Below are 22,514 nucleotides of genomic sequence, written 5' to 3'. Positions count from 1 at the left end.
TTATCAGGACCTCTAAACTTTCATATCCTCCTCATCCTCCTTTCCAGACATTCCCCACCTTCACGACTTCTGACCCTGCCTGACCTGAAACTAAGTCTGATGTCCGCCATCACCTTGACTTTTGACCCCTGTATCTAATTTCTGACCTCTGAAATCTCCTACCATCAAGACTGCTGAGCTTGCACCTGACTTTTTCCACCTTTCTGACCTCTGGCCTCTGGGCTGACCCCTGACTCTTGTCTGGCTTTTGTCTCCAAGTCCCTCTTCTTTCACCTTTACAACCTCTGACTCTCTGTCTGACCTTGGACCATCTATCTGACCTCTGGACCTCAAATGGGACCTCTGACCCCCTCGCTTTCATGGCCTTGGTTCCCCAGGTTTGACAACTCCATCCCTGAATATTAACTTCTAACTCATAGATTCTGATATCAGATTATCCAGCACAGTTTTCTCTGATAACTCTTCCTTCCCTCTATCTGATCTCTGACTGTACAGCCATATCTAACTTCTAAGCTTCTAGGTCCACATATCTCTGACCCTCCTCACCTGAGTTCTGATCCTCTATCCCAGTTTCATCCTAACTCTTAATTCTGACCTCAAATCAGAAACAGAAAAATGAATAATACAAACAATAATAAATTCAGAAAGCTAACAGGAAAAATAAACTGGCTTGGAAAGGCATCCTCTTTATAAACCAAGTGGAAAGAAAACCCCAAAGTGGAAACAACCCAAATGTCCATCAGCTGATGAATAGATAAATAAAATGTGGTAGATTCAAACAATGGAATATTATTCAACAATAAAAAGGAATGAAGCACTGACACATGCTACAAAGTGGATCAATCTTGAAAACATGATGTTAAGTTAATGAGGCCAGTCATAAAAGACCACCTGGTGTATGACTCCATTTATATGGAATGTCCAGAACAGGCAAATCCGTAGGGACAGAAAGTAAATTAGTGGTTGCCTGGGACTGGGAGAAGGGAGGAGTGGGGAGTGAGACTGTTAATGGGTACAAGATTTCTTGCTACAGTGATGAAAATGTTTTCAAATTAATTTTGTGATGATTTTACAACTCTGTGAATATACTGAAAACGACTGAAAATTGTACACCTTAAATGGGTGAACTGAATGGTATGTGAACTATGTCTCAATAGGGCTGTTCTTTTTTTGTTTTTTTCAGGCTGTTCTAAAGAGAATAAGCAGGGGCTTCCCTGGTGGCGCAGTGGTTGAGAGTTTGCCTGCCGATGCAAAGGACGTGGGTTCGTGCCCCTGTCCGGGAGGATCCCACATGCCGCAGAGCGGCTGAGCCCGTGAGCCACGGCCGCTGAGCCTGCGCATCCGGAGCCTGTGCTCCACAACGGGAGAGGCCACAACAGTGAGAGGCCCATGTACCGCAAAAAAAAAAAAAAAAAAAAAAAGAGAATAAGCAGAAAGAACAGTAAAAGCTAAAGAAAGTGAGATGCAGAGACGAGAACTAGCTCCCCAATAATAAGAGAAAACAGACCTGGTAACAAAAATATGTGGTGGGTCAGAATGCTCCCCAAAGTCTGCCATCTTGAATCACCTCCAGGCAGGAGACACACAGAATCCTGGATGCTTCCCTGGAGGAGAAGCATCCAGGAATCTGTCCTACAAAGCTCCTCAGGGAGGTGGCTTTCTACAGTGACTAAAAGCACAGATTCAGGAACAAGAAGATCTGGTTTCAAATCCCAGCTCCACCACTGACCAATCACATGATCTGAGGTGGGTGACTTAATGCCTCAGTTATGTCTTCTGTAAAATGGGGATAATAATGGACCCTATGGCATAGGGTTGTTGAGAGAATTAAATGAACTGATTTTCAAAACAATTTAGCACACTGGCTGCCCACTGTAAGTGTTCTATAACCTCAGCTATTGTCATCATCATATGGTACAAATGTTGGGAACTCACCAGACAAGGATACCCCTATGGATCCTGACATGGGGACCCTCTGTCTAATTTTTTTCAGTGGTCCAAATTTTTTTCTTAGTATTCTCTTCTACCTTGACAAATATTTCATATTCTTTGTGCAGTCTCAGAAAAAAATATGTATATACATAATACATTTAAATTTGATTTGTTTCACAGCAGTTGGTAGGTTTTACAGACTTCTGGCAGTCTGATTATGTTTCTAACAGTTACCAGAAACACTTTTTCTTCTGGAATATTGGGGCTGAGGTTCCTCCCTGTTCCCATTCAGATGATTAAAGTAGAGATGGAGGGTGCAAAGATGGGGCCTCTTCCTCTGTTTCTCTATTACCATAGATTTAGACCCTTATACCTACACACACACACACACCATTCAACAAAAGAAATAAGTGTATCAATAATAGCAGTAGTGGGCTTCCCTGGTGGCGCAGTGGTTGAGAGTCCGCCTGCCGATGCAGGGGACACGGGTTCGTGCCCCGGTCTGGGAAGATCCCACGTGCCGCAGAGCGGCTGGGCCCGTGAGCCATGGCCGCTGAGCCTGCACGTCCGGAGCCTGTGCTCCGCAACGGGAGAGGCCACAACAGTGAGAGGCCCGTGTACCGCAAAAAAAAAAAAATAATAATAATAATAATAATAGCAGTAGTAATGCTAGTCCCCATTAACTGAGCACTTACTTTGTGCGAGGCACTACAATATGCACATTTAATACACATTATCTCCATGAATCCTCCCAACTGTTCCATCAGGCATTGTGGTATATTGTATTACTGTGGACCAAATATTTTGGTTTCCTCCCAGTGGGAGAATTAAGAGCTAAGAAATTATCATATGACTAGTTTTCGCCAATGAAATGTGGGCAAAAGTGACATGTGTCACTTCCAAGTGGAGGCTTTAAGGTCCAGAACCTGATTTGCCATGTCTCTTTTCCCTCTACTATGAGACCAGCAACATCTCAGCTAGGAGGTGTTTGCTTATCCCAAAGTGGAGACCACGTGGAACAGAGCCACAGACAACCCAAAAATGGAGCGTGAATGACAATTAAATCCTCACTGTTGCCAGCCCACTGAGAGTTTGGAATGCTTTGTCATTGCAGCATTACTCAACCTAACCTTCTCTTTACAGCAAAGAAAGCTGAGGTCAGGGGTGAAGCCACTTATAAAGGCAAAGTCGGGATTTGAACCCCGCTCTGCTTGACTCAGAGCCAAGTCCTCCAGCACCTCTGCTCTGCAGAATTAACAGAAGATTAATAAATATTCAATTTCATTTGCTTAGGACTGATTTTTATTTATTTATCATTATATTTTTTTTTAATTTTTTTTTTTTTTTTTTTTTTGTGGTACGCAGGCCTCTCACTGTTGTGGCCTCTCCCGTTGTGGAGCACAGGATCCGGATGCGCAGGCTCAGCGGCCATGGCTCACGGGCCCAGCTGTTCCACGGCATGTGGGATCTTCCCGGACCGGGGCACGAACCCATGTCCCCTGCATCAGCAGGCGGACTCTCAACCACTGTGCCACCAGGGAAGCCCAGGACTGATTTTGAAAACACCTTCATGGGTACCACAGCGCAGAGATTAAGAGCAAAGGCCCTGGAGTCAGAAAGAAAAAAATTGGCAAAAGATCCCTAAAATGAACCAAATCCACCCAATTCCACCTGCTTTATCAAGACAGAAATACATGTATCATGAAGCAAATTGATTTTCAGTGAGGAACTCCTTGGTGGCAGAACCAAAGTTGAACCAAGCCTTGAGCCTGGCATTTGGGAAACTTCCCCAGTATTTTCAGTGGCTTCATGAAACCATCATCTCCTGAAGCCCCACTTCTCCCCTCTGGTCTTGCTCCCATTACCTGGTGCTCCTGAAGCTGCCTAGGGTGCCCCCTACCCCCGCCCAGTGCTGGTGCTTCACTCACTTGCCAGGCCCTTCCCCACTGACGCCCCTGTCCGTGTCAAATGCCAGGTCCTTCTGCATGGGCTCCTCATCTGGCTTCCTGGCATGGAGGGACACACAGAGTGAGAAATAGGGGGAGGGTAGGTGGGAGAGGAATTCTCCAAGCCAAACTCAGTCACTCAGAGACATTGCAGGGAATGAGAGGTATCATCCCAATGTGACCTTCCCCCCAGAGCTATGGCCAGAGGGCAGAGGAATTGCCCCTAGAGATACTGCAGAAACCCACCCCCAAAGCTTGCTTCCCACAACATGCTCCCAGTCTGGGGGAGGGAAAGAGAATGAACAAGGGTGGGGGAAGCACTGGACAGACCAAATAGAAAGGCAGCCAGAATTCAGCAGGAAGTAGAGACTGATCTCCCCTCTCCCCCTCCTCCTGCCAATCTAACCCCAGGGGACTGACCTGAAGGTGATGAGGTTGGTGTAGATGAGTGGGGGGCAAAAGAAGGCGAGAACCAGGGCCCAGATGGGTGTGGTGCTGTCCATCTCCCCCCACCACTTCTGTGTCAGCAGAGACTGTGGGGTGTGGGGAGGATTAGGAGCCTGAATCTCCCCACAGCCCTCTCCAAAGACCCCAGACAAGGATCAAGCCACACTCCAGAGCACAGGGCAAATGCTCTCTGTGAGGGCCATAACTACTGGGGGTGGGGGGAAAGGAGTCAAAGGCAAGGAACACCTGTTCCAGATTTTAGTAGAGTTAAACAGCCAACATTTGTTAACACGATATACCAGATACTGGGCTAAGCACTTTACTTAGATTAGCTCACTTAACCCTCACCACACCTCCAGGAGGACAGGTACTAATATTTTCTCCTTTTTCACAGATGGAGCACAGGAAGGTTACAGAAGAGGCAAAAGCTGCAATCCATGAGTTTAACCACCATTCAAAACAAAGGACTCTGGGAAAGTATTTGAAGTGCCAACAAACCATTCCAAGAAGTGAAATGGGACTTCCTGCTGGGTAAGCAAAACTTCTTGTATTGTACTGAGGATGGGACTCTCTTTGCCCCTGTCCGATTTAGATTAAGGAGACCGAGAGTGTTTTCAGAATGTCAGGATTAGCAGGATGGGAGCAACTATGGGGGCACACAGGTCTTCCCAAAGGAAGGGTAGGATTTCCTAAACCAGAGTTTGTCTATATCCAAAGCACTAAGTAATTGTCCAGTGATGCCATTGTAATTGTTGAAGCCTAGCAGTGGACACCTCTTAAGGAAATGGGAAGGACTTCTTGTGTGAGAGGTGAGACTTCTTACTAAAGTCCCGGATATTCCTATATCTGGAATAGAACTTTTTTTAGTTCCCTAACCAGGGATTGAACCTGGGCCATGGAAGTGAAAGCACCACATCCTAAGCACTGGACTGCCAGGGGATTCCCGGAATAGAACTTTTTAGGAGGGTGGGCTTTGCTGTGGGAAGGTTGGCTTTCCTGTGGCAGGGTGTGAGGCTTCTTTTGGGAAGAGCAACCCTTCCAGGAGAAGGCTGAGACTTTCTGGAGAGGGGTTGTCTCCAGGGGGAGAGGCTGGTCAAGACCATGGACTGCCCACCGTGGCAGGGGCTTATCCTCCTGACTTCCCACAGTCCAGCTGAGAACTGTTTGGGATGTTGGTGTATCAGATGCTCACCTGTACCCCATCCTGGGCAAAGAAGGCACGAGCATCAGCCTGCATGGCAAGGTGGAGGCAGGTGGCATCCCCCCAGAGTGGGCAGCGCCAAAGGAGCAGGTGAGCAGCCCGTTTCTCGCTGCTGCGGTAGCATTTTCCAAAGAGGTCTGGGTGGAGGAGATGTATGTGAGAGGGAGGAAAAGTAGTAGGAAGACGGTGTGAGGGAAGAGATGAGGGGATGGAAGGGGAAGAGGCGGAGTGACGAGAGGAGGAATGGGGAGTTTTACCCCCTTCACGGCAGCTCCCTGTCCCTGCCCCGCCAGGCACCCATGCCCCACGCACCAACACCCAGCCCCTCAAACTTGGCTGCCAGGTCCTTCCTCCGTGCTGCCTCCTCAGCCTCAGTCTCCAGGCGCCCCAGCACTCGCAGCAACAAACAGGCCCCAAGAGCTGAGGCCACGGAATTGGAACCCTGGAGAGACAGAGACAGGCCTCAAGTAGCTGAGGCAAGCAATAGATACTCTGAACAGCTTAGGAGAGAAGAGGGAAGCAGCTGGGGAAGGAGATGCTTGTGGGAGTAAGGGGTTTTAAAAGCTCCTATGGGGAATTCCCTGGTGGTCCAGTGGTTAGGACTCTGAGCTTCCACTGCAGGAAGCACGGGTTCGATCCCTGGTGGCGGAGCTAACATCCCGCATGCCACGCAGCACAGCCAAATAAATAAAGAAGTAAAAATAAAGCAACAAAATAAAAAGCTCCTACATGTACCAGGAAATCTAGAAGGCTACAAACATGACCAAGACTGGATGCATGCTCAGAAAAGACTGTGGAAAGCCCTAAGCTTTCACCTCTGGCTGACCTTTAGGCTCAGCAAAAGCAGGCAGTGAAGGCTAAAGCCAAATTGTAAACAGCCTGCCTAAGTGTTGAAAGACAGCTCCACAAAGAGCTAACCTGCAAAGTGGAAGAGCTTTATTCCCCCACCCCTGTGCATTTAAGGGAATCTCTGTCAAGTCACTAGCTGACCACTAAGCTAACAGAATGGGATTTCAGTGGCCGTACATGACGAAGAATACAGACTTTACAAAAATAGCTTAGGAAAGTCACTAAACAAACAACAACCACCCACAACAAGCAGCAACAACAACCCCTGAAGGAAGGAGTTAAGCTGATTTCCAAAGTTGCCATATTATAATATTCAAAATGTCCTGTTTTCAACAACAACAAAAAAAATTATGAGGCATGCAAAGAAACAAAAAAGTATGACCCATTCACAGGACAAAAGAAATTAGGAAACTTAGCCACTGGATTTACTAGAGAAAGACTTTAAATCAACTGTCTTAAATATGCTCAAAAAGCTAAAGGAAATTATGAACAAAGAGCTAAAGGAAGCCAGGAGAATGATGTGTCAGCAAATAGAGAATAGAAATAAAGATATAGAAATTATAAAAAGGAACGAGGGACTTCCTTGGTGGTGCAGTGGTTAAGAATCCGCCTTCTAATGCAAGGGACATGGGTTTGAGCCCTGGTCCAGGAAGATCCCACATGCCACGAAGCAACTAAGCCCATGTGCCACAACTACTGAGCCTGTGCTCCAGAGCCCATGAGTCACAACTACTGAGCCCGTGTGCCACAACTACTGAAGCCCACACCCCTAGAACCTGTGCTCTGCAACAAGAGAAGCTACCGCAATGAGAAGCCCGTGCACTGCAATGAAGAGTAGCCTCCGCTGGCCACTAGAGAAAGCCTTCACGCAGCAACAAAGACCCAATGCAGCCATAAATAAATAAATAAATAAATAAATAAATAAAAGGAACCAAATAGAAATTCTGGAGCTGAAAAGTGCAATAACAGAAATGAAAAATTCATTTAAAGGGCTTAAGAGCAGCTTTGAGGAGACAGAAGAAAGAATTTGTAAACTTGAAGATAGGTCAATTGCGATTATCCAGTTTGAGGTGCAGAAAGGAAAAAGAATGAAGAAAAATAAACAGACCCTAAGAGATCTGTGGGACACCATCAACCATACCAACATATGCATAATGGGAGTCCCAAAAGGAGAGGACAAAGAGAAAGGGACAGAAAGAATATTTGAGGATATAACATACTAAAACTTCCCCAATCTGATGAAATACATGAATCTGTACGTCCAAAAAGATGAAGAAACTCCAAGTAGGATAAATTCAAAGAGATCCACACTACAAAACATTATAATCAAATTACTGAAAGCCAAAAACAAAGAAAGAATTTTAAAATCAGCAAGACAGAAGTGACTCATCATATTAAGGAATCTCAATAAGATTAACATGTAGGGTTAAATAATTATATATATAATAGTTATAAAACTATAAAACTCTTAGAAGGAAACATAGGGATAAAACTTCATGATCTTGGATTTGGCAATGGTTACTTAGATATGACACCAAAAGCACAAGAAAACAAAGGAAAAAAAAAGACCAATGGGACTTCATCAAAATGTAATACTTTTGTGCATCAAAGGGCATTATCAACAAAAGGAAAAGACAGTCCACAGAGAGAGAGAATGTATTTGCAAATCATCTATCTAATAAGGGATTAATACCCAGAACATATAAAGGATTCTTTAAACTCATTAACAAAAAAGACCAAAGAGTCAATTAAAAAATGGGCAAAGACTTGAATAGACATTTCTCTTAAGAAAGATAGATGGCCGATAAGCACATGAAAAGATTCTCAACCTCACTAATCATTAAGAAAATGAAAATCAATACCAAGTGAGAGGGCTTCCCTGGTGGCGCAATGGTTAAGAATCTGCCTACCAATGCAGGGGACACGGGTTCGAGCCCTGGTCCGGGAAGATCCCACATGCCGCGGAGCAACTAAGCCCGTGCGCCACAACTACCGAGCCTGCAAGCCACAACTACTGAGCTCACGCACCACAACTACCGAAGCCCGTGCTCTGCAACAAGAGAAGCCACTGCAATGAGAAGCCCGCGCACTGCAACGAAGAGTAGCCCCTGCTCGCCACAACTAGAGAAAGCCCATGCACAGCAACGAAGACCCAACGCAGCCAAAAATAATAAACAAATAAAATAAATAAATAAAAATAAAACTTAAAAAAGAAAAGTGAGAGGGACTTCCCTGGTGGTCCAGTGGTTAAGACTCCAAGCTCCCAATGCAGGGGGCCTGGGTTTGATCCCTGGTCAGGGAACTAGATTCTGAATGCCACAACCAAGAGCCTGCATGCCACAACCAAGATCCCACGTGCCGCAACTAAGACCTGGTGCAGCCAAGTATATATATAAAAAAAAAAAAAAAAAAAAAACCCAAGGTGAGATCACACACATTAGGATGGCAATTATAAAAAAGAAAGAAAGAGAGAGAGAGGAAGGAAAAGAGAAAAATAAAGAACAAGTGTTGGTGAAAATGTGGAGAAATTGGAACACTTGTGCATTGCTGGTGGAAATTTAAGTAGTACCACTACTGTGGAAAATAGTATGGCAGTTCCTCAAACAATTAAACCTAGAATTACCATATGGTCCAGCAATTCCACTCTTAGATATGTCCTCAAAACAATTGAAAGCAGGGACTCAAACAGATATTTGTACACTAATCATAGCAGGTATTATTCACAATAGCCAAAAGGTCAAAACAACCCACATGTCCATCAACAGATGAATGGATAAAGAAAATGTAGTATATCCATACAATGGAATATAATTCAACCTTAAAAAGGAAGGATGTTCTAATACATGCTACAACACTGATGAGTATTTATCTCAATTAAAAAAAATCTAGTTATTTTTAACCAATGACTGAATGGGCTGAAAATAACCCAGGGCTGAAGAACTCCTGTCAAGATATTTCTTTGACATAAAGATAGGGTCTATTTTTGATCCTATTCGAATACCATGACTTTTTTTTTAAACTTCTCTAATGTGTCCCAACACCTATGTCTCACCAGCTTTAATTCAGGCCCCCATCTTGGCTGCCTGAAGCTTTACCTTCCTACCTGGCATCCTTGCCTCTAGTCTTGTCCCCTTCTGTATTGCAACTACAACAATGCATCTAAACTGCAAGCACAATTATGATGAAATGAATCCCCATCAGCTACAGATAACGTCTAACTTCCTCATACAAGCAACCACTTTGAAAGGATGAGATTGATGCATATGTATGAGCAAGGGTAAGTGCCTAATATATATTGTTAATGGAGAAAGCAAGTTACAAGAAATGCATGATATGGGGCGGGGAGGAAGAAACAGCACTCGGGGTCATATATCAAGAATGGAGTGGGGTGGGGGACGGGTGATATCCTAGGTCAGGGAATCTTATTGCTCAAGCATTGGAGTTCGGTAGAAATAAAGGACAGGAATGTAGGAGCGAGTAGAATCAGAGATCAAGTCAGCACTCACCATCTCCCAGAAGTACACGGCCATCTGAGCCCTGTTGAGCAGCAGTGCCCAGAGGAACAGGTCACTCCAGGGTGCCTGCCCGGGGACGGCTTCCAGCAGAAATTCTGAGGTAGCCTTGTCCCACAGCAGATACGACTGGAGGCGAGGAAGGCATGGTGAGCGTTGTCTGCGCCCCAGACCTTTCCTGACTCCGCCCCAACCATCAGCCCCACACCCCGTTCAGTCACACACACCGTGCTCTGACCACGCCCCATCCTGGCATAGCCCCGCCCCCAGACCCTTTTGTGCTTCCCCCACCCACCCCGTTCCTTACATTCTCCCTGCTGCCATCGCCCTGATGGGTGCCCCTGGTAGGGAACGTCGGCGCGCACGTCTTCCCCAGCAGCATCCGCAGCACCTGCCCCACCTTAGGGGGTTGTGGCTCTGCAGAGGGTTCAGAGACTGGGCCTTTGTTGCCTGTGCCGTGGGACACCTGGTCCAAAAGGCTGTGGATAAGTGAGTTGGGGGGCGCTGCGTTGTAGAGCTGGGCCAGGCGCGTAGGGGTCAGGAAGTGGCCCAGGCTAAGGCCATGGGAGATGAGCAAGCGCACGAACTCTGGCCGGTCATTCAGAAGGGCGTCCATGAGGGAGGCTTCCAGGTGGAAAGACTGGTGGGGGTGGAATCAATGGGGGAAGAGTTGAGCACAGAGACAGGCAGAAGGCCAGGTGAGGTCAGAGATTAAGGACAAGAGGTGGGGGTACAGAGCTATGAGTGACAGATGGATGGATGGACAGTCAGGGTGATGGATGGGTGGAGGGATGGATGAGAGGATGGATGGGTGGGCAAGTAGATGGATGGATGGATGGGGAGAGAGGGAACAAGATGGGGACAGATGGACAACCAGAGATGGATGGACAATTAAGAGAAGGCTGGACAGGCCATAAAGGAAGATAGAGCCAGATGTCAAAGGAGTCAGGGAGTGGGGGAAATGCATCCCTTTTGTCAGAATCCCCAATCGCCAGGCCCCAACCCCTCACCCGCCATTGGATATCCCCCCGGAAGAGTTCACTCTGGGCAATGTCCACGCGGTTCCAAGCCACAGCCAAACGCAACTCATCCAGGTAAGCTGAGGCTTCAGAGCTCCCACAGGCTGAAAGGGTGAGAAGGAGAGGGGGCAAGAAGTCAGGGGAGGTTGGGAAGATCTGATGAATGTCTGTATTGCTTCTACTTGAGATGCCTGACATTTAAACTCTGTATAAAGGCAATGTTGTTGGGCAGAGTCTGGGGTCTTAAGAAGTCAGGCTATTACAAGCATAAGGTCATTCAACCGAGGGGCAGAGTTGAATGTAAAACTCTTCAGACCAGTGGTTGAGAGGCTCCAAGAAAAAGAAGGGGAATCATTTATTCATTTAACATTTACTGAGGTAGGCTACGGGCCAGGCAGTAAGAGGGATGGAGAGAGATTGGATACAGTCCCTGCACTGAAGGAGCTCATTCCCGGGAAATATGTCCCAGAACCACATAACTGCCCTTAGAGTGACCGGTGCCCTTGGAGGAGGGCATAGAATGTGATTAGGACCCAGGGGAGGCTACAATCACAGAGGTATGGAGAGACCCAAGGGAGCCTCCTAGGGGATGCACATTGAGGTAGGGCTTTTGAAAGACTAGTAGGATTTGGAAGTGTGCACCTAAGATGAGAAAAGAATCATCAAGGCAGCAGGAGCAGCCTGAGCAAAAGCCTCGGTGCAGGAAAGCACAGGCTATGATGGCAAATGTGAGTCACTCTGGTTTCCTGCCACTTGGGAGTATTTGTGAGACAAAAAGTAGCAGAAAAAATGTAAACATTAGCCGGACTTCGGAAGACCTTGGAGGTCATTAAATAGAACAAGGAAGAACAAGTGGCCTTTAAAAATTTGATCGGATAATTTAATGGATCCAAAAGTGTGCAGTCAACCTCGTGTGACCTTGGGCAAGTCACTTTCCCCCTCTCTGAACCTCAGTTTCTTCATCTGCAAACTGGGGAGACAGTCCTTACAGGAAGGGTTAGAGGTTCAGGGGCAATAATGTGTGCCAGCTGCTCAGCACAGTGCCTGGCTGTTCCGAGACTCTTAGGGAGCATTCATCCCCTTCCCCCTTCCTTCCTCACCTGCTGAAACCCCATCCCTTCAACTCTGCCAACACTGAGACTGTCCAGCCATCTCCAGTTTCCCCAGCAGAGTGTGATCACTTGTACTTCTGCAGGCAACAGACTTAAAACACCACCCCCTCAAACCACATCTTAGAGAGCCGCTGTGTTTTCTGCCAGGAGGCTGATGAGTTAACTTCTGTAAAGTAAATCAGATTTGCCCACTGACTGTCATCCTCTATTATAGGATGTGTCCCCACAAGAAATGGAATCATATTAAGAAGAGTTCCCGTTTATTAGGCTCCCCCTGGGGACCAGGCACTGCCCATAATCTGCCTCTGAGGCTCACAACACTCCTGCCAGGTATTATCTCAATTTTTCAGAGAGAGAAACTAAGGCTCAGAGAGGGAAAGTCTCTTTCTCAAAGTCACACAGCAGAGAGGGGGCCAAGCTGATACTCAAATTTTAGTTTTATCTGATTCCAAAGTCAAAAATAACTACCACACCACAGAACATGGTAGATGAAATTGGGGTGGGGACCTGGAACTCAGAACGCATTACAAATTGACACTATGCCTCTTGGGAGTTTTTATCTAAGTGGGTGTTTTCCCTGTAAAACTCTTCTGACACCAAAAGTGACCCTCCCCTCCCACATCCCCACAGAGCCCTGGGGATCCCCCTTATCACTTATTTATCCCACCTCCATATCTTACTAACTCCAAATTCTACTGGCTCTTCAAGGCCGCCCAGTTTAAATACCACCTCCCCATTTTTCTCCCCTTTCTGACAGCATCTCCTCTCCCATGCTTTTGTCTTGAATTTTACTTAAGGTTGTGTCCAAACAACCCTGGTAGGATCTGCTTTTATCTCTGAGCCTAATCTTTGTTAAATGAATAATGAGCTCCATCCTCAGCCTCTACCAAGCAGCCATTATGCTCCCTACCTTGGTTTTCATCATTCATTCCTCTAGTGAAATATCAGGAGTTCCTTGCTGGGAGACAGCACTCTGGTTTTTCTCTGACTCCACCACCCCTCAGGACTTAAAACATATTGGAGGCATATAGGAAAAGTAGAAAGGGTGAGTGGGTGGATAGATGGAAGGATGGATGGATGGATAGATGAAAGATGAATGGATGGAAGAACGATGAGTGGATGGAATTGTTACTAGATGTGTGAATAAACTGGTAGAAGGATGGGTGGATGGCAAGATGGATGGATGATTGGATGGATGGAAGAATGAAGGATGAATGGAATAATGGGTAGATGGAAAGATCAATGTACATATGGCTGGCTGGATGGATAAAGGATGAAAGGATGGGTGGACGGATACAACAGAAGGAAAGCAACTTTGGAACATAATGAAAGTATCTTGGGAAAATTGTCCAAATAGCACCATGCAAAGCCCCAAAAGGCAATGATAAAAGGAAAAAGATAAAAAGGGGGCACAATTTAGATTAGAGAGGATGGATAAAGTACCGAGGCCAAGAGAGGTTTCCAAAGTTGAGCTGACAATGGAGGAAGTTTGGGACTCCAAGCCTTACCCTTGACAAGGGCCTTCAAAACAATGGTCTCAAATTCCTCAGGGCCATCATCAGTTGAATAGACTGTCAGCAGCTCCTGCCGAGTCATGATCCTCTCCACCTGCAGAATACCAAATTTTGCAACCCACACCCAACTCCCTGGCCCTGTCCACAGAGATATAGGAGAACATTCCCCTGCAGGACCCAGTAGTCTAGGTGCCTAGCACCCTCTACTCCCAGAACCTAGGGGGGATCCAGGTCCCCAGGCCTCTCCTCCCTTAGACCCAGGAGTCCAGGCTCCCAGCCTTTCCTCCCTCATATCCATGAGGCTGGGCCCCCATTCCCCTTCCCTTGGATCCAGGACTCCAAATCCTCAGCATCCTCACCTCTCAAGACCCAGGAACCCAGGTTCCCAGCTCCCTCCCATCTCAGGTTCCAGAGTTGGGCCCCCAATATCATACCTGGGCCTGTAGGACCTCAGGGTCCCCTTTGGGGAAGAAACGTTTAATCACATCTTGGGCTTCACATCGCCTGCCTCCTGCACTCCCTGGAGCCAGAGTGTGGATCTCTGCCAGGCAGTCTGCAGCTCCCCCAGACCCGGCCACCAGGAGGCAGGGGAGCTGAGCCTGGGTGGCGTTCTCTATCCGCTACAGGACAAAACGGGGAGTCAGGTTAGGGAAGGAAAGTATTCACACCTCCTGGAGTCTAGATTCCCAGCCCCCTCCTCCCCTAGGACCCAGGAGTACAGCCCCCGGCTACTGCCCCCCCCCCCTTAGACCCAGGCACCTGGGCCCTTATACCTTCAACATCTTTTCATCACCATCAATCAAGAGAAGGAGGACAGGGATGTCAATTCCAGTCCCTGAGGAGAGAAGAGAGCACAGGGCTTGGTCACCTCCCATCAGCCTCTGTCAGCGATGGGAGAGAACCACATTTCCCAGGAGTCCCCAGGGCAAACGCTGGCTTCTGCCTAATCCTCTGTCCCGAGGCTCATGAGAACTGTCATGCCTTTGAGGATGTTGGGAGGGGCCAGATCTTGAAGACAGTAATGTTCAGCTTCTCAAGGGAGGAGAGGGCTGGGAGCCTGGACTCCTGGGTTCCCGAATGAGGCATGAGTCAATCCTATAACTGATTAACCATCCAGCAGCCAGGAGAGGATGAAAGTGCAAATAGAAAATAAAGGAAATAAGGAATAGAAAGGACTATCCAAATACAATAAAGATATTTACCAAAGCCCAATAGCAAACTCATATAAGTTTTTTACGAACTCTATTCCCAATAAAATAAGAACTGAAACAACATTACTACTATTCACACTTATCTGGGAGTTTTGAGCTAATGTAACAATGCAAGAAAATGAAGTAATTGGAATGAAAACTTGTATATATGTTTTTTAAGCTGGAAGAGACAAAGGTATCTATTTGAAGGAAAGATGATTTATATTCTCAGAAAATCGGAGAGACTCCACTCAAAATAACTAAATATTAATAAGAGAATTTGGTTAAGAGGATTAATACAAGAAAAATACACAAAAATAAAAAACTTTTCTACAACTATTATAATATGTATCTTATCCATGTTTTCACAGAATGATAAAATACCTGGGAATTAATTCATACAGAAAGGTATAATATTTTTATAAGGAAATTGATAAACCTTATATAAGGACAAGGCCTGAATAAATGGAAAAACAAATACCATGTTAACCTGTCACAAAGTAACACATAAATTCAATGCAGTTTGGAGAAAGAGGGAGGTAGGAGGAGGTTGGCAGTGTTTTCCTGTGTTTTTCTTAATGGAACAAAATAATTTTAAAATTCATATGAAAGAATTAATATCAGAGGAGTTAAGAAATTTTTGAGAAATGACAGTAGGGAGAAACTTTCCCTAATATATATTCAAACGTCTTTAAACTGCTGTAAACAACAACAACAGGAACAATATATATATATATATATATATATATATATATATATATATATGTATATAATTTTTTTTTTTTTGGCCGCACTGCACAGCATGTCGGATCTTAGTTCCCTGACCAGGGATTGAAGCTGCACCCCCTGCACTGGACACGCAGAGTCTTAACCACTGGACCACCAGGGAAGTCCCAAACAAAATATATTTTTGGCACAGGAATAAATAGAGAGGTAGAAGAGGAAAATGTTCAGAAATAGTTCAACATATAAAGGAACTGAATATACAACTTAAGTGGCATTTCAATTTAGCTGGAAAAAGATGGTTTATTTATTAAATGGACATGAAGAAAACGTGGCTTCCCATTTGGAAGAAAAAAATGTAGACTCCCTATCTCAAAACACCTAAAACTCATTTCCAGATGGATTAAAAGTGTAAACATAAAAATATAAGATATTAAAAAATAAGACTTAGAATATTTGTATAGCATTGGAATGAAATGGACCCTCCTAAAAAACCAAGGGAAACCAAGGGGCTATAAAAGGAACAACAAATATATCTAACCACATAAAAATGATAGAATTTTTATGGAAGTAGACACCATAATTAAAGTATCTTTTAAAAATTTTACATCTAACAGTCAAAACGTTACTAAGGACAGGATACAAAGAATTCTTACAAAAAGACAAGAAAGAAATAACCCAATTCAAAAATGTGCAAAGAATATGAATAGACAATTCATAATTGAGGAAATCTGATTGGCCAACAAAATATATGTTTATATCTTTTAATATCTTTTAATATATCTTTTAATCTTTTTAAATTAAAAAATCAAATGAAAAGTGGCATGTCACTTTTTACCCATCAAATTTGCAAAAAAAAAAAAAAAATTTAAACCAAGAGTATCCAGAGCTGGTTAAGACTGGACAGAAAAGGAAACTCACACATTTTCGATGAGAGTGAAAACTGCTACACACTTTTAGAAAGTTATCTAGTACATCTTATTAGTATACACACAGAGCAATCTCACTTGGGGGATCTACTGTATAGAATTTAAAACACCTGGATGGAATTATGGATGTTCATACAAAGATATTTATTTATCATTGTTTGTAATGCCAAACGCTGATAGCACTTTAAGTATCCACCAATTGAGAAAAATTTAAATAACAGATGGTACAACCATTACCAACGAATATCATGCAACTATTAAAAGGAGATACAAGATAGAGAAGTTTGTATCTAAAAGGGATGGTTATAAGAAAGTGATATGTATATGTATAGTACAAAAGAGAGAAAGGAACACCACTGAGCATAGGATTTTATAAGCATAGACAAAGATATAAAAGGATTAACTCCAAACCATATAACACAGATTACTCCAATAGAAGGGATCGGAGCTGGGAAGGGAATTTGCTAATGTCTTTTTTTTTTTTTTTTTTTCTTCTTTGACCAGTGGGTTATTTACAAACTACAATTCAGGCAATGATATGAATTTCCTTATATACCTTCGCATGGTTTGATTAGTTCCAATAAACACATATTAAAGCTGCCATAAAATATTATGTTGAGTGAAAGAAGCCAGTCTCAAAAGGTCATGTATTATATTATTCCATGTATTTATCTTCTGGAAAAGAGAAGACTAGAGTGATGGAAAACAAATCAGTGGCTGCCAGGGGCTGGGTACAAAAGGAATGCCTTCACGGTAACAGGTCTATGTCCTGACTGTGGACATGAAGCTCTACATATGCCTAAACGCACAGAATTATACACCCCAAAAAAGTCAGTTTACACCCCAAAAAGATAATTTTAAAAATAAGATTAAAGTTGCTGAAAAGCTAAGTAAAGTTTAAGAATTAAATGGGGGACTTCTCTGGTGGTGCAGTGGTGAAGAAACAGGTTCGATCACTGGTCCGGGAAGATCCCACATGCCGTGGAGCAACTAAGCCGGTGCGCCACACTACTGAGCCTGCACTCTAGAGTCCACAAGCCACAACTACTGAGCCCTCATGCCGCAATTACTGAAGCCCACGCACCTAGAGCCCGTGCTCCGCAACAAGAGAAGCCACCGCGATGAGAAGCCCGCACACCTCAAAGAAGCGTAGCCCCTGCTCGCCACAGCTAGAGAAAGCCCACACACAGCAACGAAGACCCAACGCAGCCAAAAATAAATAAATACTTAAAAAAAAAAAGAATTAAATGGCCACTATTTTTTTTTTTTTTTGCGGTACACAGGCCTCTCACTGTTGTGGCCACTCCCGTTGCGGAGCACAGGCTCCGGACGCGCAGGCTCAGTGGCCATAGCTCACGGGCCCAGCCACTCCGCGGCACGTGGGATCTTCCCGGACAGGGGCACAAACCCGTGTCCCCTGCATCGGCAGGCGGACTCTCAACCGCTGCGCCACCAGGGAAGCCCCAATGGCCACTTTTTAAAATACAGGAAATGTTTATAAAGAAGCAGGTTCCTGTTTAGTTGACTTTCTACATTGGCCATTTCTTTCTGTTTTAGTGATTTCTGCCCTGTCTTTATTATATCCTTGCTTCTACTTTCTCTAGATTTGATTTGCTCTTCTGTTTCTAGGATTTTTTATAATTGGAGACTTAAATCATTGATCGTTTTAGATAAGCCTTTAAGGCTACAGGTTTCCCTCTGACGACTGCATTGGCTGCATCCCCACAGTGTAGGTATGTCATACCATCAGTATCATTCAGTTCAAAATATTTTCTAGCTTTTTGTTTCCTTCTTTGATCCATGGGTTATTTACAAACTACAGTTCATGCAGTGATATGGATGAATAATGTCGAATATGAGAAGGCAGAATTTAAAACATGGGGTTGGTGTGACTGTATTCATATGAAACACGGTCAGAATTACTCTATGCTGTGACAAGCAGGATAGGGTGGCTCTTGGGTGTGGGCAGAAGGCTTCTGGGGGCTGGTATTATTCTGTTTCTTGATCTGGGTGCTGGCTGCATAAGAGGGTTCAGTTTGTTAAAAATTCATCAAGCTGTCCACCTTTCGGCATTGTAGATTTCAAGATAATGATTTTTTCAAACACAGCAAATGATGGGAGAAGGCACTTGACCACAGGAAACTCCCCCGGCCGCAACCCCCAAATTCCTACCAGATCTGACCACTGGGATCCTGAGCCTTGGGCTGTGAATCCCCAGTGGAAGGAGCCACTCACCTCCCACGCCCGTCTTCTGTTGGGCAAGGTAGGACTCGAAGCCCAAGCGGAAGCGGTTCTCGCCGCCCAGGCGGCCGTGGGTGCCGTCGTCCACCAGGAGGAAGGCCGAATAGTTGTAGTCAAGAGGAAACTGGACCCCATCCTCGGGGTCACCGTGCCACCTGTACCTCGCAGGAAATGAGCCCTGGGGGACAAGTGGCCAGACCAGGGAGTCTTTCCATCAGGGCCAAGAGGACAGACACCAGTTGTTCCTCTCTCAGACCCAGGACTACAGGTCCCCAGCCCCTCCTCCCTCATACCCAGGAGTCCAGGCCCCCCACCCCTCCCCCCTCAGACCCCAGACTCCTGGCCCCCAGCCCCCTCCTTGTCCAAGACCCTGGGTCCCACCTTGGGGTTGATGAGGGTGTCTCTGTTCCGAACCACACCCCAGGGGGCCACGCCCATGGCCACCACCTTGTTGCCACCAGTCCTGGCCGTCTGGTGGTCCCGCACAGCCACACCCACATGCCGTCCAATGCCCTTGTGCAGCCCTCCGGTGACAATCCAGGCCCCTACACAGCGACACAGACTGGTGGTGAGGTCCAGAGACACACAGGCGTGCAGAGACAGAGAGAGAGAGACTAGAGAGTGAGACAAAACCCCCCACACAAAGACGGGAGTGGGGAAAGACAGAATTCCAGGGAAGTGGGGGAGATGGGGGGGGCAGTCGGCCCCGGCCCAGGAGGCAGATGCCCACCCTCAGTCACCTGTGTTCTGGGCAGCCCTCACCAGCCCGCGTCGCAGCAGGTCCTGCAGCCAAGTCTGGAGGGTGGGGCCCCCCGATCCCCCCAGCACTGACACCACCAGGTTCGGGGCCTGGAAGCCCCATAAGTTTGTGACCAGATTATAAACTGTAGCTGGATCCGTGCGGTCAGAGAGCCGGAGGAACTGTGGACACACAAGAGGAAGGGACACAGGGAGGGGGACAGAGACAGAGAGAAAGGGACAGAGATGCAGAGAGAGGAGCACAGAGATGGGGGGAGGGGGGACGGGGACAGAGACCCAGAGGGGAGGGATGGAGACCCAGAGAGAGGAGGACAGAGACTCAGAGAGAGGGGGACAGGCTTAGAAAAGACAGACAGGGGTGGAGGGGACAGGGATCCAGGAGAGGTGAAGATAGGGATGGGCAAATGGGGAGACACAGCGTTCAGCTGGGACACCCCCAGACCCTGGCTCCGGGAGCCCCTGAGGCATGCAGCCCCACTGGTCAACCCTGGCCCTGCCCAGACATGCAAGCCTCACATTGCTGGCCTTGCGGCCGGCACCCAGGAAGTCCAGGTCTCCGAAGGCATCTGTGGGCTTCTCCGTGGTGTGCAAGTCACTGTCCCATACGGTCACCACGGCTGCCCCGAATGCATCCTCCACAGCCACTGATGGGTGGGCACACCGGGGTTGCCCACACTGGCACAAGGTCCCCCTGAGGGGGGAGGGGAAGGAGAAGGATGAAGCCCAGAGGTGTCCGCACCGACCCCAAGCATCCTGTAGAAATGTCCATATTTCTGCATCTCCCTCCAGAGGAGTTCACCGTCCATACTGACCCTGGCACTGGCCCTCCATGGTTCTGACCAGCCTGAGGGAGAGACCGGGGCAGAACAACCACAGTCACCTCACCCACCAGCAGGAAGCCACAGTGGCTCAAGAGCACCTGAGCAGGGAGGTCTACCTACCAGACCCTACACTCACTGTTGCCTTCAGGGCCTGAAGTGGAAAAGTGCAGGGGGCCATCGGGGATGTCCTTGCTGCCCCCAGTTCAAACAGATGATATTCACATGAAAAGGAAAATCGAGAGAGTGATCACAGAGCACGCATGCAGTAGAGGCCAAGGCAGCTGTGTGACTTTGAGCAAGTAGCTTCATCTCTCTGAGCCTAAATTTCCACCTCAAATGGAAAGACAATGATAGCACAGCCTACGTCATAGAACTACGAGGGGCCAATGAAATAACACATTTCCTAAAATGGGGGCCGCATACCAGATCCAGTCTCCGTGAACTCCACACAGAGCTTTAAATAACCTTGAACAACACAGTGAGAAAGTCGTTCCTTTTTGAGCTCTCCTGATTACTGTCAAGGAGAGAGGATCAGCTGGGTGCTAGAATATTTTTAATGCCTAACTCTTTACTTTTTCTTTTTAACAGAGAAAAGCTGGCCTCAGGCTCAGAAAACTGGGCTGGCAACAGCATCCATTTAGACGGTAAGTACTTTTTATTTGGTTTTCATTGTGATTGTCTTTTATGGCTTGTTTCTTTCTCTTTGTGGCAAATGGAACAGATTTTGCATTTATGGTGATCACATGTGAAACTTTTTTCCCCCTAAATAAATACGCAAGTATCCCTTGTTACCTAATGGGATTGGCACCTGAGTTTAAAAACAGCAAGCAACATGGGTTTGGGAGATGAGGGATTTATTTGAAAATGTATCTAAATCTCTTTGGTCCCTGATTCCAGAAGGGATTCAAATATCGGGGGAGACCTGCATTTATGTAAACAGAGTGAGCCATGATTTAAGGAATAATTTTATGGAAAGAATAGCACAGGTGGTCCATGGATTTGACAAGAGTTGTAAAGTCACTAAAAGAATGGCCAACAAATCCAAACAGAATACACCAGCTCCTGGCACAGTGAGAACTATAGGATACACCCCTCTCTCTTCCTGAGTCTACCTCCAAGGTCCTGGCATGCCTCAGTTTACCCACTTGATCCTTTCACCCATCTCAACCCTGTCCCTGGATGCCCCTCATTCCTGTCCATCTACTTCCCACGAGCCCTTCCCGGCAAAATTTCTTCATGGAATGTTCCAGAACCTGAACTGTCCAGTACAGTAGCCTCTAGCCACACCGTGCTCCTTATATTCAAATAAATTAAAATTAAATACAACTAAAAATTCAGTTGCTCTGGCCACATTTCAAGTGATCAGGAGCCACATATGGCCAGTGGCTGCCATATTGGATGTGGATATAGAACATTTTCACCATTGCAGAAAATTCTGGTAGACAGCACTGGCAGACTCCCTCTCTGTCCGTCTCATCTCCTAGCCCCCTTTCTCTGTGTGGCCACTGAAACCGAAATTGTTCCCGATAAAATCAGCAATTACCTGCACATCCCCGAATACAATGGCTTTCATTCAGGTCTCATCTGACTCAGACAAAGTAGCACTGGTCATAGCTAAACGGCTGATTCTAGAAAACCTTTTCCTTGGCAGAGCACACCCGTTCCCCTGGCTGCTCTGTCTCTGCCTCATCTGTGGCTTTCTCTTCCTCTGTGCCTCCCTTGAGTGTAGGTGTTCCCCAGAGCCAGGACCACGTGCCTTCCCTACATGGCTCTCAAACTCAATGCCTCCAAGGGCCAGGCAGGTAACGTAAGAGCAAGAAGCATCAGGTGGAAAATTATAAGTGGATGTGCCGGAGGCTGTGCTGACTTGAGGCAGCATGTCTGTCTTGAAGCATTCAGAGACAAGTTTTTAGCAATCCTCTTCCGTGGAAGAAAAAAAAGAAAACATCGGCCATAGAATTGCCAGTTTGCAATCTCCTCTGATTTTACACTTTCTTCCCCCCATCCTACTTCCACGGTTTCCATTACCACCTACAGCTAGGACTTCTCAAATCTTGGATGGAAGTCACAGACTTTTCCTGAGTCCCTGAGCCAGGTTTGCAACGCTCCTGGCTCCCCCAGGCCCTTCCCACACATGAAATCCCACTCTGAGTTGGGCGACATTTCCCAAACGTACTCATGCACCTGGGTTCCCATCTCGGGAACAAGCTCACTGTTTACCAGGTCCCAGACCAGATGTCTGGGCCCATCCTCCCCTCTCCCCTCTCACTCTGCAAATCCATCGGTCCCCAAGCTCCTGCCCCTGAATCTTTGCCCCGT

The 22,514-nt window shown here is 46.3% G+C and overlaps 1 protein-coding gene across 2 annotated transcripts in view; it reads right to left on the bottom strand.

Annotated features, from left to right (window-relative positions):
* TRPM4 (transient receptor potential cation channel subfamily M member 4) overlaps window positions 1–22,514 on the bottom strand; it is a 35,511-nt gene that overhangs the window by 11,015 nt on the left and 1,982 nt on the right. For both annotated transcript variants that reach the window (XM_082605725.1, XM_082605726.1), the window contains exons 3-16: window positions 19,891–20,065; window positions 19,356–19,536; window positions 18,997–19,160; window positions 18,610–18,793; window positions 14,306–14,367; window positions 13,967–14,152; window positions 13,527–13,626; window positions 10,898–11,010; window positions 10,195–10,527; window positions 9,882–10,016; window positions 5,839–5,968; window positions 5,518–5,663; window positions 4,299–4,411; window positions 3,861–3,938 (exon numbers count right to left, since the gene is read on the bottom strand). In XM_082605725.1, the coding sequence (XP_082461851.1) occupies window positions 3,861–3,938; window positions 4,299–4,411; window positions 5,518–5,663; window positions 5,839–5,968; window positions 9,882–10,016; window positions 10,195–10,527; window positions 10,898–11,010; window positions 13,527–13,626; window positions 13,967–14,152; window positions 14,306–14,367; window positions 18,610–18,793; window positions 18,997–19,160; window positions 19,356–19,536; window positions 19,891–20,065 (2,100 nt within the window). The remainder of the gene's footprint in view (window positions 1–3,860; window positions 3,939–4,298; window positions 4,412–5,517; window positions 5,664–5,838; window positions 5,969–9,881; window positions 10,017–10,194; window positions 10,528–10,897; window positions 11,011–13,526; window positions 13,627–13,966; window positions 14,153–14,305; window positions 14,368–18,609; window positions 18,794–18,996; window positions 19,161–19,355; window positions 19,537–19,890; window positions 20,066–22,514) is intronic.

This window comes from Mesoplodon mirus (genome assembly GCF_964341445.2).
Source record: "Mesoplodon mirus genome assembly, chromosome: 19".
In the NCBI taxonomy this organism is placed as follows: domain Eukaryota; kingdom Metazoa; phylum Chordata; class Mammalia; order Artiodactyla; family Ziphiidae; genus Mesoplodon; species Mesoplodon mirus.
The sequence above is the reverse complement of the archived record's forward strand: the minus strand, read 5'-3'. Positions and strand labels throughout refer to the sequence as shown.